Here is a 16,440-nt window from a genome sequence, read left to right as displayed (position 1 = left end):
ATATTAACTACACTGGAATTAAATTTGGGGAGGGGAATTAAAAAAATTTTAATGGCTTTATCTGGAAAAAGCTCTTTCTCACTTGTATTCCCCCTACTCTAGTGTCCCTTCCCTCCTTCTCTCCATCTCTCCATCTCTCAATCTGTCTTTCCATCTCTCTGTCTCCGTCTCTCTGTCTCTGTCTCTCTCTCTCCACACACATACACACACACAGAGAAGAGGCTAATGAAAGCAGACTCTGAGGTCACTGAAGACAAATTGAAATTTTTTTATGGGATCAACCTTTCTCTCTTTCACCTCTGTCCTGGCAAATACAAGCTGCGAATGCAGGTGTTCTTGCCAGATTGTGATCCACTCTGTAGGGCTAAGCAGGTACATGGCGACTACCATGCCAAGGAATCCAAGTGGATATCCAACATGGAAAAGTGCCAACCCAAAACAGCACCTCCCAGGAGATGACTACAACTCCTGTAGGAAATCATTTAACCACAAATTCCAACTCCCCTTCACTCCCACAGCCTGTCACCCATCTCAAAGGGCTGGTCCCTTGAATCGTGACAATCTGACCCACATCAGCAGCCCCGAGGCCAAATGGCAACATAAGGCCTTTCCAGCCCATTGGATAGGAAAAGGGAGGGACAACCACTTGAATGATTGTAATTGAAATCCTGTAATTTGGAATTTGTCAATAACTGCTAACTTTTGGGGAGTTTTCTTTACCCCCAACACACTCTGGCAGCCACAATATGTAACTGGACACCTACAATGCTTCTGAAACCATTTCATCATCTAGTAACAATGAAACAAAGAATAAGTTCTGAGGATAGAGAAGATGCCCCATATCTCAGAGGTCACTGTTCCATGGTCAGTAATTTAAAATGTTTAGAGGGAAAAACTACTTGGTATTCTAAGGGTAAAAAACTAATATGCAAAAGGATCAGCTGTGTTGGCAGGAAGTGGGGTACGGAAAGCCAAGTGCTATCTTCCAGTTCATGCTATAAAATGGAACTGATAGTCCTGTCACCCCTGCAGTTATTAAACTGCACTGATCAAATCGTCATCTGAATCAAGTCAGGCAAAGAAACTTACTTGAATAACAGAATCATAGCTCTCAGGTTGAAAGAGGAATTTATCAGACATTTGTCCAATGTTCCTCTACTTAATAATCCCCCTCCAAAATATCCCTGGTCTCATGCTCATCTCTGATAGCTGATATAACCTGATGCAAAGCAAAGGGGATTTACAGTGAAAAGTCCTGAGTTGGAGGCCTGGGTCCTGACTTTCTGATTCATCAGCAACACTACATTGGACCTGCTGGTCATCAACTACAATATGATGAGGCTAGACTACTTGACTACCAACTTCTCAAATGATTCAAAATTTTCTAGGCTGTGATAGGGAACTCACTATCTCCAAAGTTAATTCTTCTCATGTTTGGATAATTCTGACTAGTAAAAAGTTCTTCCCTATACAGAGTCAAATATGCTTCCCTGCAGTTTCTACCCACTTATCTGACTTTTTTATATAACCTATGTATAATCCTAATTCTATGTAACAGCCACTCATATCATTGAAGACAGACACTTATCTCCCATCCATCTACTTCTCACTCAGTTCCCTTTACCACCCATCTGGCCAATCATCCTGTTTACTTTACTCGGAACCCATAACAAGTTGTCCACATCTTTACTTGAAAGTGACCATATATAACTGAACAAAAACCTACAGAAACAATCTGGCAAATGTCAAGTGAAGACCAGCACCACTTACTCTGTTCTAGCTAATGTGCTTCTTTCATGCAGCCTAAATCAGCATTACCTTCTGGATACTACATCACACTGCTGCCATCACAGTATCCCTGCTTTTACTTATGTCTTCTACCCTGTCCTTGCAAAGGTTAATTTAGACCCAAAGTCAGAATTCTACTTTTCTTTCAGGAGGATTTATTATTATGTCTGAGCTGTGTTGTGACATGCTAAAATCTTCTTGGAACTTCAGTCTATCCTAAAATTATTTGCCAGGTGCCCATATTTTCATCCAAGTGACTGATGAAGATGTAATGATTATGATCATGGCCAAGAAAATAGTCCTGGAGCAGACCAACAGACTGTCCTCCATATTTATATGAATCTAATATTTTGGTCTTCTGCCATTAAAACATCAGATCCCAGCTTGCCTCATCCTTGCCACTCTCTGGACTCCACCTTTCCGAGCTCATATGCCACAGCCAAGTCTTTCTGCTGCCCCTACAATGGTCTCCGCAAGTAAGTTCACCCAGGACTTAGGGTAATTTCAGAGAAACCGCTGTTTAATACACTAAAAAGATAAATAAACCTAACAAAAAAGGAGAAAAGTTCACACCCAGAGTTGTGTGGGACAGTGGAAATAATGTGGGAGTTGGATTCACAATGACCTGGGATTGAATCCTGGTGCTGTAACTTACTCACTGGGTAACTGCGGGCATCCTACCACTATCAGTTCCCTCATCTCAAATATAGGGATAATAGTAATGACCTCACAGGGTTGTTCTGGGGTTAGAAGTGATACGTGCAAAATCTTAGCCCATCCTCAGCGCATAATCTAAGCAATACAGGTTACTTTTATTATTATAGCATGGTGAGAAAGACAAAAACATAGTAACTACTGGCCCAGAAAGACAATTAAACCCAAGAAGAAAAGGAGAGAAAAATGAAGCCCTGTGTCTTGTAGATGTTAACTAATGTTCCACAAAAGAAAGAACTGATGGTTTCATTGGAAATAAGAGCATTAAACCCAGTTTTTAAAACTCATACATATTTCTATCTCATTGGCCCTAAATAAGATTGGCCACCTCCTTGCACATCTTATTTTTATCATTCTCCAGAAACTCATAAGATACAAAAGATGACTCACACCCAGTAAATACCAGGGTGAGAAGAAACACAAAATGGGAAAGGAGGGGGTGCAGACACATAAGTAAATAATTACAATAAAATATCACCAATGCCACAAGAAAGATAAATATAGAGCATATGAGGAAACTGTGATCTATATGGAGATTTCAGTTAAGCTTTATGAAGGAGGGGATGATCCCAGATAGTTTTAAAGGATGAGGAGAAGCTACGACTGAGAGACACTCCAGGTAGTAAGGACAGAATGTAGAGATTTTAAATAGTGGTAGACCATTAAAGGATCATCCAAGAAATGTCGATCAGTCTAGAGTGACTTTCCCATAGAATACAAACAGTAAGAGAGGCAGCTGGAAAGATACAGATTCATGTCTATTGTGAAGGAGCGTCTAGGTCTAGAAAAACGTTGGAATTCTACAAGAGGGAATGACGTGATAAGATTAGAAGATGAATCAGGCAGCCTATAGCAGAGGGGCTCGTTACGACACTTTTTACAAACAGCCATGTGAAAGATGATGAAGTTCAGAACTAAAACTGCAGCTCTAGAGATAGAGAACAGGCCTACATGTGCAGGAAGGTAATCTACAGAGAACTGGCAGGATGTGGCAGCATATGAGGGGTAAATGAGAGGGAGAAATGAAAAGTGACTGGGAATAGCTTGAGACACTCAGTGGATAGGGATGTCAGTAACCAATATGTGGACTTCTAGAAGACAGTACACTTTGGTGCAAGCCATGACAATGAGCTCAGTTTTGAATAGCATGGGCAGAAGTAACCAGGGGACATCTGAATGGAGCCATAGTCTGTTCAACATAAAAGTCTGGAAATCAAAGGAGAGGCCAAGAAAAGAAGCCTCCTGTATATTTATGAGAATAAGTGAGAAAACCCACAGTTTAACCCATAGAAAGAGTAGGTAGAACATATCTCTGATATCCCAAGGTAATAACCTTGAAAACAATGTAAAATTAGATTAATGGTTCTTGTCTAATAAAGTCATGCTAGCTTCTGGTGATCACTGCTTTTAACTTAAAAGCTCATTTTCTTGCTTCCTTTTGAAAAATCAAAATTAAATTTGCCTATCTCTCCTCTGTTTACCATAACTTCTAGAAAACCAATATTCATTTCATGCCAAGTTCTCCCAGTATCCACACATAGAATTCATAGATAAAAAGGGACATGCAGTGGGTACCTGTGATGTTTTTCTACCCCAAACTCAATTTGAGGATCTCAAAATGTGTATTTTACTTCTCTAAAGACACAGTTAAGAAAGTATATTTATCAATAGATATTTATCAAGCACCTACCAAGTCAAAGTGGGGGTTATAAAAAAAAAGTAGAAGGTGTGGACCTTCACCACACCAAAGAAAACCTTCCTCAAAACATCCAGTACATGGGGTCTATGTAAAACTAAATTTGGAACTTGGTAAAACAAGTACAGACGAGTACGTGAGGAAGTTGGGAGGTAAACACACTGCTAGAGAAATACAGGTGGAGATACGGGTGGATCTGGGTTTGGTTAGGAGTGATTCAGACCTCCTACAGAGAATGGCTCCTCCCTGGATGGACTTGCTATAAAAGGGCCACTATCCCAGACTTCAGCACCCAGCAAAGCTCCTTCAGGCTACATTCTACTTACTCTTCTGGTGAAGAACGTAAGTAAAAGGGAATACATCTAACTTTGCCTACTTGGTATTAAGCAAGGTGGAAATACGGGAGGTATGTGTGCTCTGAGGGAAATGTTCTGGATGTTTGAGGATCTTCATTTTTAGTGGAACTGTTACTAAAACCTTATTTTGATATAAAAGGAAAATGAAGCATAAAGGTGTTTCCTATGAAGCTACTCAGTACTCTCTGTATTGCTGGAGTTTCCATTTATTCATTCATTCAATAAATATATACAAACTGCCTTCTATTTGCCAAGTGCTGCACTTGGCTGATTATGCAGCAGTGACGATATAAACTCCCTACTCTAAGGAGCTTGCATTTAGTAGAAGGAGACATCCAGTAAACAATAAATGAACAAGAATTTCAAATAGTGCTAAGAACAATGAAGAAAATAAGAGAGTGGTGTAATAAAGTGATGGGAGGAGAGAATTTTAGATTAGAAGGCCGGGGAAGGTCTCTCTGGAGAATTCTCCTTTAAACTGAGATCTTAATGACAAAAGGAACCAGCCAAAGCAAAGGGCAAGATTCTAAATAGGAGTCAATTTGTTTCAAAGAATAAAAAGAAGCTAGTATGCCTAGAGCATATTTAACAAAAAAAACAGTGGTGTGTGGTGACATCAGAGAGCTAGATGGAGTAAACCATGTAAAGAGAGGCATAGTAGAATTTGTACATTACTTTAACTACATCAGAAGTAATTGGAGAGTATTCAGCATAAAGAATGAGATAATCTAATGCATGTTTTTAAAAGATCATTCTGGGGGCTGAGTTAGTTAAGCGTCTGACTTCGGCTCAGGTCATGATCTCATAGTCTATGAGTTTGAGCCCCAAATCGGGCTCTGTGCTGACAGCTCAGAGCCTGGAGCCTGCTTCAGATTCCGTATCTCCCTCTCTCTCTGCCCTTCCCCTGTCGCTCTCGCTCTATCGCTCTCTCACTCTCTCTCTCTCTCTCTCTCTCGCTCTCGCTCTCGCTCTCTCTCTCTCAAGTAAATAAACATTAAAAAAATTTTAAAAGAGCCACATCAGTATGGATATATGAATATATCCAGTAGAGAAGGATGACAACTGCAAAAGCAAACTGTTTGAGTAGGCAAAGGGGTTCCAGTGCCAAAACAGAGGACAGGAGCACAGACTGTACACATACACAACATCACTGCTGGTTAAAGTCTATGGACACAGATGCACGAGGCTGGAAGATCAGAAATTGGCAAAGTGAGGAAATTCTTTTCATTAGCTTCAAAGCTCTCAGTGAAATAAAACTCAAGGACTTCTTGTGAGATAAAGTACAAAAAGTCACTGTTGAGCTTTTGCCAGTAAGTACAAGAAAGACGGGGTACATGCTAGAAGCAATGACAGAGATTAACCAAATGTCTAACCAGAGTAAAGAGGTAGGTGAATACATAAAGCAGAAATAAACAATGAGGCCACAGAATTATTGAAATCAGAGTACAAGAGGAGGTCAGAAAGTGCAATCCTTGAGATGCAGACTTTTGGGGACAGCACAATTACACATAAGTTCAAGGTCTGGGATATCAACATAAATGACAGTGCCTGAAAAAAATCTTAATTTCTTTTTGTAAAAAGCATACAATTGTATTTTTTAATTCAATCTTTACAAACTGTCTTTTAGCCAACCAGTCTGATCAATTCACATACATAATTCATGATAAAATTATATGTAATCCTACTTTTATATTTTACACTTTCTGTTTACCCTCCCTTATCTATGCTTCTTATTTTCTTCTTTCCTGGTTTCCAATGCATTGATTGAAGCTTTTTTTTTTAATTTTTATTTTTCCTCTCTATGGTTGAAAAGTTATAAACTGCATTATTTTAGTGGTTACTCATAAACTTATCAAAATACAGGTTTAACAATGTCAAGAATTAAACACCTATTTCCTCTCATAAAATAATCCAAGGTCCATACATACTTTAGCTCGATTTCAGTCATGTCTTTCACATTATTGTTTCCTATATCATATTAGTTTCATCTGGTTTTATAACTTCTAAAGTAGTCATTACAATGCTTTTATAAAATAAATGCTTATTTGGATGTCATTACAATGCTTTTATAAAATAAATGCTTACTTAGATTTATTGACCTGCTTAGTAATTTCTTTGTTCACCAATTACATAAATTGAGCATGCCTTAAATGCTCTTCATTAAGTGGCAAAATGAAAGCCAGTCAACAACAAAAAAAATGTATAATATTGAGAAGCTATTAAAGCCACCCTATCCAATTAAAAATACTATATACATCATGAAATGTTGATTTTAAACAAAGGTAGAAATTCAATCTAATAATTGATAAGACCTTAGAAAAATAAAAGACAGAGGCAGTAGGGTGGCTATGTCAGTTAAGCATCCACTTCAGCTCAGGTCACGATCTCACAGTTCCCGGGTTCAAGCCCCACATCAGGCTCTGAGCTGACAGCTCAGAGTCTGGAGCCTGCTTTGGATTCTGTATCTCTCACCCCTCCCCTGCTCGCACTCTCTCTCTCTCAACTAAATAATCTTTTTTTTTAAAAAAAAAAAAAAAAGAAGAAGAAGAAGAAAAGACATACAAAAGCACATTTTTATTTCTTCCTTCCAGGTTCACCTTTACTACCAAAAGATGTCTACTCTCCTGGAAAACATCATTGCCATCATCGACCTATTCCATGAGTACTCAACAACAGACAAGGAGACTGACACACTGAGCAGGGAAGAACTGAAGGAGCTCCTGGAAAGAGAGTTTCGGCCAGTCCTGAAGGTAAGGGATATCAGCCAGGACCCAAGGGTGTATCATGTTTGTTTTGCAGCAGCATTGTGACAATATCTGTGAAGTCTTTGTAAATTATTACTTTTGGAAAAGAAAAGAGACTTCATTTAATTCAAAACAAGTATTATTTTCCTCTCTTTACACATTTGATATACTATGTGCAAACAAAAATGTGCACAACACACAAACATACATTCATCTTCTATGAAAGAAATATAAATACTCAATGACAAAAACTGAACACCAAAAATTAGTTCTTCATATTATGTTTCCTAATCTCAAGAATGCTAACAAGCTCCACTACAAAGACAATGCACTGATGGATTTCATAACATATGTACATTAAAAAGAAAAAGCAGTAATATGACCCATCCAAATTATTACTTTTCACAAACTACTATTTAACATATATTTTTAGGTACATTATCTACACTTTCCTGTAACGAATCATAAACTGAACATTAGCAAAGATACAAAACCACATATGGTCCCACATTTCCTTAACAAAAATCAGAATCACCAGTTGATTGGATTATTCAACTCACCATTTGAATCACTCTCATGTAATCTCCCTGTATCTTCCATATGTACAGAATCCAGATGACCCAGACACTGCTGATGTCTTCATGCATATTCTTGATCTAGACCATGACAAGAAAATTGACTTCACTGAGTACTTTCTAATGGTATTCAAGTTGGCTACAGCATACTATGAGTCAAACAGAAGACAGAACTTCCAAGCAACAGAGCAAAACCAAAACCACCATGCACACCATACAAAAGATGAAGACGATGATTTAGATGAAGACAAAGTACAAGAAGAAAAAGAAGAAAAATTGAGAAAATCCACACAATCAGGAAAAACCCATGAAAAAAGGAAGGAGACAACATCCAAAGGACTAAAAGGAAAAGAGAAAAATAGACACAAGCAAGGACCTGACAATTCTAGACAGGCAGGATCCCTTGAGGGTGAAGAGGCAGATGGTAGACACTCGGAGCGAGGATCTCATCACCATCAGTCATCCACTCAGGCACACGGCTCTAGACACTCACACCCTGAGCATGGACAATCCTCATCTGAACCCAGGCCAGTGAGAAACCGAGGGTCCAGTGTCAGTCAGGACAGCGACAGTGAAGGACACTCAGAAGATTCGGACAGACAGTATGGGTCTGGTTCAGGAAACCAACGTGGGTCTGCCCATGGCCATGCGGGAGACGGCTCTAGACTCTCTCGCTCTCATCAAAGGCAGGGAGACAATCATGGGCACTCTGATTCTGCCCGTGGACAGTCAGACTCTGGTACCAGAAGACGACAAGGAGCTAGTCATGGACACTCTGTAGACAGCTACACACAATCAGGGTCTCATCACGGAGAGACATCCTCTCGGGGACACACCGACTCCTCCCGTGGGCAGTCAAGATCCGGCACAAGAGGACAACAAGAATCCCAGCGTTACCGGTCAGCAGACACCTCCAGACGCTCAGCCACTGGACACGGACAATCGTCCTCTGGATACGGGGCAAGCAGACAGCGGGGATCCAGTGTGAGTCAGGCCAGCGACAGCGAAGGACATTCAGAAGGTGCAGGTAGAGAATCTTCAAACACCCTCGGAAGGTCTGGGTCCACTTTGAGGAAGGAACATGGGTCTAGCCATGGGCAGTCAGGAGACAGGTCTGGGCACTCAGGGACCCGTCAAGGGCAGACGGCCTCCCGTGGGAGGTCAGACTCTGCCCTCCGAGAGTCAGGATCCACCACCAGGGAAAGGCAAGGGCGCCACCACCAGCAGTCAGGAGACAGATCTGGGCACTCAGGATCCCTTCACGGGCAGACGGCCTCCCTTGGGGGATCAGACTCTGCCCACCGAGAATCAGGATCCACTACCAGGGAAAGGCAAGGGAGCCACCATCAGCAGTCAGGAGACAGATCCGGGCACTCAGGGTCCCGTCAAGGGCAGACGGCGTCCCGCGGGCGGTCAGACTCTGCCCACCGAGAGTCAGGATCCACCACCAGGGAAACGCAAGGGCGCCACCTTCGGCAGTCAGACGACAGCTCCAGACATTCGGGTGCCGGACGTGGACAAAGCTCTTCTGGATCTGGTAACAGCAGACACCGGGGATCCAGAACCGGTCAGGCCAGTGACAGTGAAGGACAATCAGAAGACTCAGATACTCAGTCAGGGTCAGTCTTGGAACGGTCCAGGTCCAGTCAAAGGAGACAACATGACAATGTACGTGGCAGTTCTGAGCACTCAGGGGCTTATTTCTACCAGATACCCTCCCAAGAACACTTGAATTCTGCCCACGGGCAGTCTCAATCCAGCACCAGAGGGAGACAAGGATCCCGCCCTGAGCAGGCACGTGACAGCTCTAGACAGGCAGGATCCCTTGAGGGTCAGGCAGCCGATGGTGGACACTCGGAGCGAGGATCTCGTCACCATCAGTCATCCACTCAGGCACACGGCTCTAGACACTCACACCCTGAGCATGGACAATCCTCATCTGAACCCAGGCCAGTGAGAAACCGAGGGTCCAGTGTCAGTCAGGACAGCGACAGTGAAGGACACTCAGAAGATTCGGACAGACAGTATGGGTCTGGTTCAGGAAACCAACGTGGGTCTGCCCATGGCCATGCGGGAGACGGCTCTAGACTCTCTCGCTCTCATCAAAGGCAGGGAGACAATCATGGGCACTCTGATTCTGCCCGTGGACAGTCAGACTCTGGTACCAGAAGACGACAAGGAGCTAGTCATGGACACTCTGTAGACAGCTACACACAATCAGGGTCTCATCACGGAGAGACATCCTCTCGGGGACACACCGACTCCTCCCGTGGGCAGTCAAGATCCGGCACAAGAGGACAACAAGAATCCCAGCGTTACCGGTCAGCAGACACCTCCAGACGCTCAGCCACTGGACACGGACAATCGTCCTCTGGATACGGGGCAAGCAGACAGCGGGGATCCAGTGTGAGTCAGGCCAGCGACAGCGAAGGACATTCAGAAGGTGCAGGTAGAGAATCTTCAAACACCCTCGGAAGGTCTGGGTCCACTTTGAGGAAGGAACATGGGTCTAGCCATGGGCAGTCAGGAGACAGGTCTGGGCACTCAGGGACCCGTCAAGGGCAGACGGCCTCCCGTGGGAGGTCAGACTCTGCCCTCCGAGAGTCAGGATCCACCACCAGGGAAAGGCAAGGGCGCCACCACCAGCAGTCAGGAGACAGATCTGGGCACTCAGGATCCCTTCACGGGCAGACGGCCTCCCTTGGGGGATCAGACTCTGCCCACCGAGAATCAGGATCCACTACCAGGGAAAGGCAAGGGAGCCACCATCAGCAGTCAGGAGACAGATCCGGGCACTCAGGGTCCCGTCAAGGGCAGACGGCGTCCCGCGGGCGGTCAGACTCTGCCCACCGAGAGTCAGGATCCACCACCAGGGAAACGCAAGGGCGCCACCTTCGGCAGTCAGACGACAGCTCCAGACATTCGGGTGCCGGACGTGGACAAAGCTCTTCTGGATCTGGTAACAGCAGACACCGGGGATCCAGAACCGGTCAGGCCAGTGACAGTGAAGGACAATCAGAAGACTCAGATACTCAGTCAGGGTCAGTCTTGGAACGGTCCAGGTCCAGTCAAAGGAGACAACATGACAATGTACGTGGCAGTTCTGAGCACTCAGGGGCTTATTTCTACCAGATACCCTCCCAAGAACACTTGAATTCTGCCCACGGGCAGTCTCAATCCAGCACCAGAGGGAGACAAGGATCCCGCCCTGAGCAGGCACGTGACAGCTCTAGACAGGCAGGATCCCTTGAGGGTCAGGCAGCCGATGGTGGACACTCGGAGCGAGGATCTCGTCACCATCAGTCATCCACTCAGGCACACGGCTCTAGACACTCACACCCTGAGCATGGACAATCCTCATCTGAACCCAGGCCAGTGAGAAACCGAGGGTCCAGTGTCAGTCAGGACAGCGACAGTGAAGGACACTCAGAAGATTCGGACAGACAGTATGGGTCTGGTTCAGGAAACCAACGTGGGTCTGCCCATGGCCATGCGGGAGACGGCTCTAGACTCTCTCGCTCTCATCAAAGGCAGGGAGACAATCATGGGCACTCTGATTCTGCCCGTGGACAGTCAGACTCTGGTACCAGAAGACGACAAGGAGCTAGTCATGGACACTCTGTAGACAGCTACACACAATCAGGGTCTCATCACGGAGAGACATCCTCTCGGGGACACACCGACTCCTCCCGTGGGCAGTCAAGATCCGGCACAAGAGGACAACAAGAATCCCAGCGTTACCGGTCAGCAGACACCTCCAGACGCTCAGCCACTGGACACGGACAATCGTCCTCTGGATACGGGGCAAGCAGACAGCGGGGATCCAGTGTGAGTCAGGCCAGCGACAGCGAAGGACATTCAGAAGGTGCAGGTAGAGAATCTTCAAACACCCTCGGAAGGTCTGGGTCCACTTTGAGGAAGGAACATGGGTCTAGCCATGGGCAGTCAGGAGACAGGTCTGGGCACTCAGGGACCCGTCAAGGGCAGACGGCCTCCCGTGGGAGGTCAGACTCTGCCCTCCGAGAGTCAGGATCCACCACCAGGGAAAGGCAAGGGCGCCACCACCAGCAGTCAGGAGACAGATCTGGGCACTCAGGATCCCTTCACGGGCAGACGGCCTCCCTTGGGGGATCAGACTCTGCCCACCGAGAATCAGGATCCACTACCAGGGAAAGGCAAGGGAGCCACCATCAGCAGTCAGGAGACAGATCCGGGCACTCAGGGTCCCGTCAAGGGCAGACGGCGTCCCGCGGGCGGTCAGACTCTGCCCACCGAGAGTCAGGATCCACCACCAGGGAAACGCAAGGGCGCCACCTTCGGCAGTCAGACGACAGCTCCAGACATTCGGGTGCCGGACGTGGACAAAGCTCTTCTGGATCTGGTAACAGCAGACACCGGGGATCCAGAACCGGTCAGGCCAGTGACAGTGAAGGACAATCAGAAGACTCAGATACTCAGTCAGGGTCAGTCTTGGAACGGTCCAGGTCCAGTCAAAGGAGACAACATGACAATGTACGTGGCAGTTCTGAGCACTCAGGGGCTTATTTCTACCAGATACCCTCCCAAGAACACTTGAATTCTGCCCACGGGCAGTCTCAATCCAGCACCAGAGGGAGACAAGGATCCCGCCCTGAGCAGGCACGTGACAGCTCTAGACAGGCAGGATCCCTTGAGGGTCAGGCAGCCGATGGTGGACACTCGGAGCGAGGATCTCGTCACCATCAGTCATCCACTCAGGCACACGGCTCTAGACACTCACACCCTGAGCATGGACAATCCTCATCTGAACCCAGGCCAGTGAGAAACCGAGGGTCCAGTGTCAGTCAGGACAGCGACAGTGAAGGACACTCAGAAGATTCGGACAGACAGTATGGGTCTGGTTCAGGAAACCAACGTGGGTCTGCCCATGGCCATGCGGGAGACGGCTCTAGACTCTCTCGCTCTCATCAAAGGCAGGGAGACAATCATGGGCACTCTGATTCTGCCCGTGGACAGTCAGACTCTGGTACCAGAAGACGACAAGGAGCTAGTCATGGACACTCTGTAGACAGCTACACACAATCAGGGTCTCATCACGGAGAGACATCCTCTCGGGGACACACCGACTCCTCCCGTGGGCAGTCAAGATCCGGCACAAGAGGACAACAAGAATCCCAGCGTTACCGGTCAGCAGACACCTCCAGACGCTCAGCCACTGGACACGGACAATCGTCCTCTGGATACGGGGCAAGCAGACAGCGGGGATCCAGTGTGAGTCAGGCCAGCGACAGCGAAGGACATTCAGAAGGTGCAGGTAGAGAATCTTCAAACACCCTCGGAAGGTCTGGGTCCACTTTGAGGAAGGAACATGGGTCTAGCCATGGGCAGTCAGGAGACAGGTCTGGGCACTCAGGGACCCGTCAAGGGCAGACGGCCTCCCGTGGGAGGTCAGACTCTGCCCTCCGAGAGTCAGGATCCACCACCAGGGAAAGGCAAGGGCGCCACCACCAGCAGTCAGGAGACAGATCTGGGCACTCAGGATCCCTTCACGGGCAGACGGCCTCCCTTGGGGGATCAGACTCTGCCCACCGAGAATCAGGATCCACTACCAGGGAAAGGCAAGGGAGCCACCATCAGCAGTCAGGAGACAGATCCGGGCACTCAGGGTCCCGTCAAGGGCAGACGGCGTCCCGCGGGCGGTCAGACTCTGCCCACCGAGAGTCAGGATCCACCACCAGGGAAACGCAAGGGCGCCACCTTCGGCAGTCAGACGACAGCTCCAGACATTCGGGTGCCGGACGTGGACAAAGCTCTTCTGGATCTGGTAACAGCAGACACCGGGGATCCAGAACCGGTCAGGCCAGTGACAGTGAAGGACAATCAGAAGACTCAGATACTCAGTCAGGGTCAGTCTTGGAACGGTCCAGGTCCAGTCAAAGGAGACAACATGACAATGTACGTGGCAGTTCTGAGCACTCAGGGGCTTATTTCTACCAGATACCCTCCCAAGAACACTTGAATTCTGCCCACGGGCAGTCTCAATCCAGCACCAGAGGGAGACAAGGATCCCGCCCTGAGCAGGCACGTGACAGCTCTAGACAGGCAGGATCCCTTGAGGGTCAGGCAGCCGATGGTGGACACTCGGAGCGAGGATCTCGTCACCATCAGTCATCCACTCAGGCACACGGCTCTAGACACTCACACCCTGAGCATGGACAATCCTCATCTGAACCCAGGCCAGTGAGAAACCGAGGGTCCAGTGTCAGTCAGGACAGCGACAGTGAAGGACACTCAGAAGATTCGGACAGACAGTATGGGTCTGGTTCAGGAAACCAACGTGGGTCTGCCCATGGCCATGCGGGAGACGGCTCTAGACTCTCTCGCTCTCATCAAAGGCAGGGAGACAATCATGGGCACTCTGATTCTGCCCGTGGACAGTCAGACTCTGGTACCAGAAGACGACAAGGAGCTAGTCATGGACACTCTGTAGACAGCTACACACAATCAGGGTCTCATCACGGAGAGACATCCTCTCGGGGACACACCGACTCCTCCCGTGGGCAGTCAAGATCCGGCACAAGAGGACAACAAGAATCCCAGCGTTACCGGTCAGCAGACACCTCCAGACGCTCAGCCACTGGACACGGACAATCGTCCTCTGGATACGGGGCAAGCAGACAGCGGGGATCCAGTGTGAGTCAGGCCAGCGACAGCGAAGGACATTCAGAAGGTGCAGGTAGAGAATCTTCAAACACCCTCGGAAGGTCTGGGTCCACTTTGAGGAAGGAACATGGGTCTAGCCATGGGCAGTCAGGAGACAGGTCTGGGCACTCAGGGACCCGTCAAGGGCAGACGGCCTCCCGTGGGAGGTCAGACTCTGCCCTCCGAGAGTCAGGATCCACCACCAGGGAAAGGCAAGGGCGCCACCACCAGCAGTCAGGAGACAGATCTGGGCACTCAGGATCCCTTCACGGGCAGACGGCCTCCCTTGGGGGATCAGACTCTGCCCACCGAGAATCAGGATCCACTACCAGGGAAAGGCAAGGGAGCCACCATCAGCAGTCAGGAGACAGATCCGGGCACTCAGGGTCCCGTCAAGGGCAGACGGCGTCCCGCGGGCGGTCAGACTCTGCCCACCGAGAGTCAGGATCCACCACCAGGGAAACGCAAGGGCGCCACCTTCGGCAGTCAGACGACAGCTCCAGACATTCGGGTGCCGGACGTGGACAAAGCTCTTCTGGATCTGGTAACAGCAGACACCGGGGATCCAGAACCGGTCAGGCCAGTGACAGTGAAGGACAATCAGAAGACTCAGATACTCAGTCAGGGTCAGTCTTGGAACGGTCCAGGTCCAGTCAAAGGAGACAACATGACAATGTACGTGGCAGTTCTGAGCACTCAGGGGCTTATTTCTACCAGAAATCAGTTTCTCCTCCAGGGCAGAGAGAAAATTGTGGGAAGTCTGATTCAGATTTTGGACAGTCTCAGTATGGTCGTGTAAGTTATGATTGCACCAATATGGCATTCAGGGACAGACCTCACTCTGGAGATGAATTTATAACATCCAATATATCAGACAGTAATATGCAGTCACGAACATACAATCATTCAAGTGATAATTCAAAACAGTTGGGATTTGGTCAGTTAGAAAGATATTATTATTATGAGTGAGAAGCCAATAAAAAAATAATTAATACTGAGAGTAGGTAAGTGAAACAAGACATAACTTTGCATCAAGAAACTTCTCATTATACTTCCAAAGGGTTTACGTTACCATTTTATTTTGAATAAGTTACACAATTTCTTTCCTTGGGCATAGTTTAGTTTATTCTCTGAAGATTTATGCCTTTGTTTGGAAATGGTGAATGGGAATAAACAATGTTATTTAGACCTACATTTAGAAAACACAGTATTTTGGGTGTTGGGGTTGAAGTAAGCATTTTTCTTTTGTGAGCTTAAATTTTAGGACCTTTGTAGATTTGTGCACTGATCTTTGTGAAAAATATTATAAAATCACTGTTCTAGTGGCAAAAATTATAAAATCACTGTTCTAGTGGCCAAACCTCCAATGTTATTATCAGGGCTCAGTACATCTTTCTGGACTATCCTTGTAATGGAATTCTATATTATTCTGGCTTCATTAAAATCAAAAAAGTGAATTGCATAAAGATTCAAAATAAACAATTGGGCATATGTCATAATGTGTCTCTTCTATGCTTATTTGTCATAGATCCCAGAAAACTTACTTCCCCATAGCCAAAATTACGTCTTTTTCTTATATCACTAGAAAGATATATGACCAAATGGCAATTATACACCATGCAAAAGTAATAAGGAGCCCAAGGAAAAAAGAACTTAACATAATCATTGTCCCACACAATCACCTTCAGGTTGAAAAAAGGCTTAGCTTAATCATGAATCACACCATAATTATTACCCAAACATCAACCCAAGTGAGTATTAGCCAAGTCAAACCAAGATTAGTACACAGAAATTACTAACCACAGGTCCTTCTTCCAAAGACACTAGGAGCTGTTTTCCAATGGAGATTAATGAAAGCAGAGACTTTTTTGCTGAAATATTTTGAC

General features: G+C 46.5%; 1 protein-coding gene across 1 annotated transcript; it reads left to right on the top strand.

The window, feature by feature from the left end:
• Positions 1-7,166: 7,166 nt before the first annotated feature.
• FLG (filaggrin) lies at positions 7,167-16,046 on the top strand. Its single transcript, XM_032594383.1, has 2 exons — positions 7,167-7,304; positions 7,907-16,046. The coding sequence occupies exons 1-2, from the start codon at positions 7,167-7,169 to the stop codon at positions 15,521-15,523; spliced, it is 7,755 nt and encodes a 2,584-aa protein (XP_032450274.1). The 3' UTR covers positions 15,524-16,046.
• Positions 16,047-16,440: the final 394 nt, after the last annotated feature.

The sequence above is a fragment of the Lynx canadensis genome, chromosome C1 (assembly GCF_007474595.2).
Source record: "Lynx canadensis isolate LIC74 chromosome C1, mLynCan4.pri.v2, whole genome shotgun sequence".
NCBI lineage: Eukaryota > Metazoa > Chordata > Mammalia > Carnivora > Felidae > Lynx > Lynx canadensis.
Note: the sequence above shows the minus strand (reverse complement) of the source record. Positions and strands in the feature narration are given on the sequence as shown.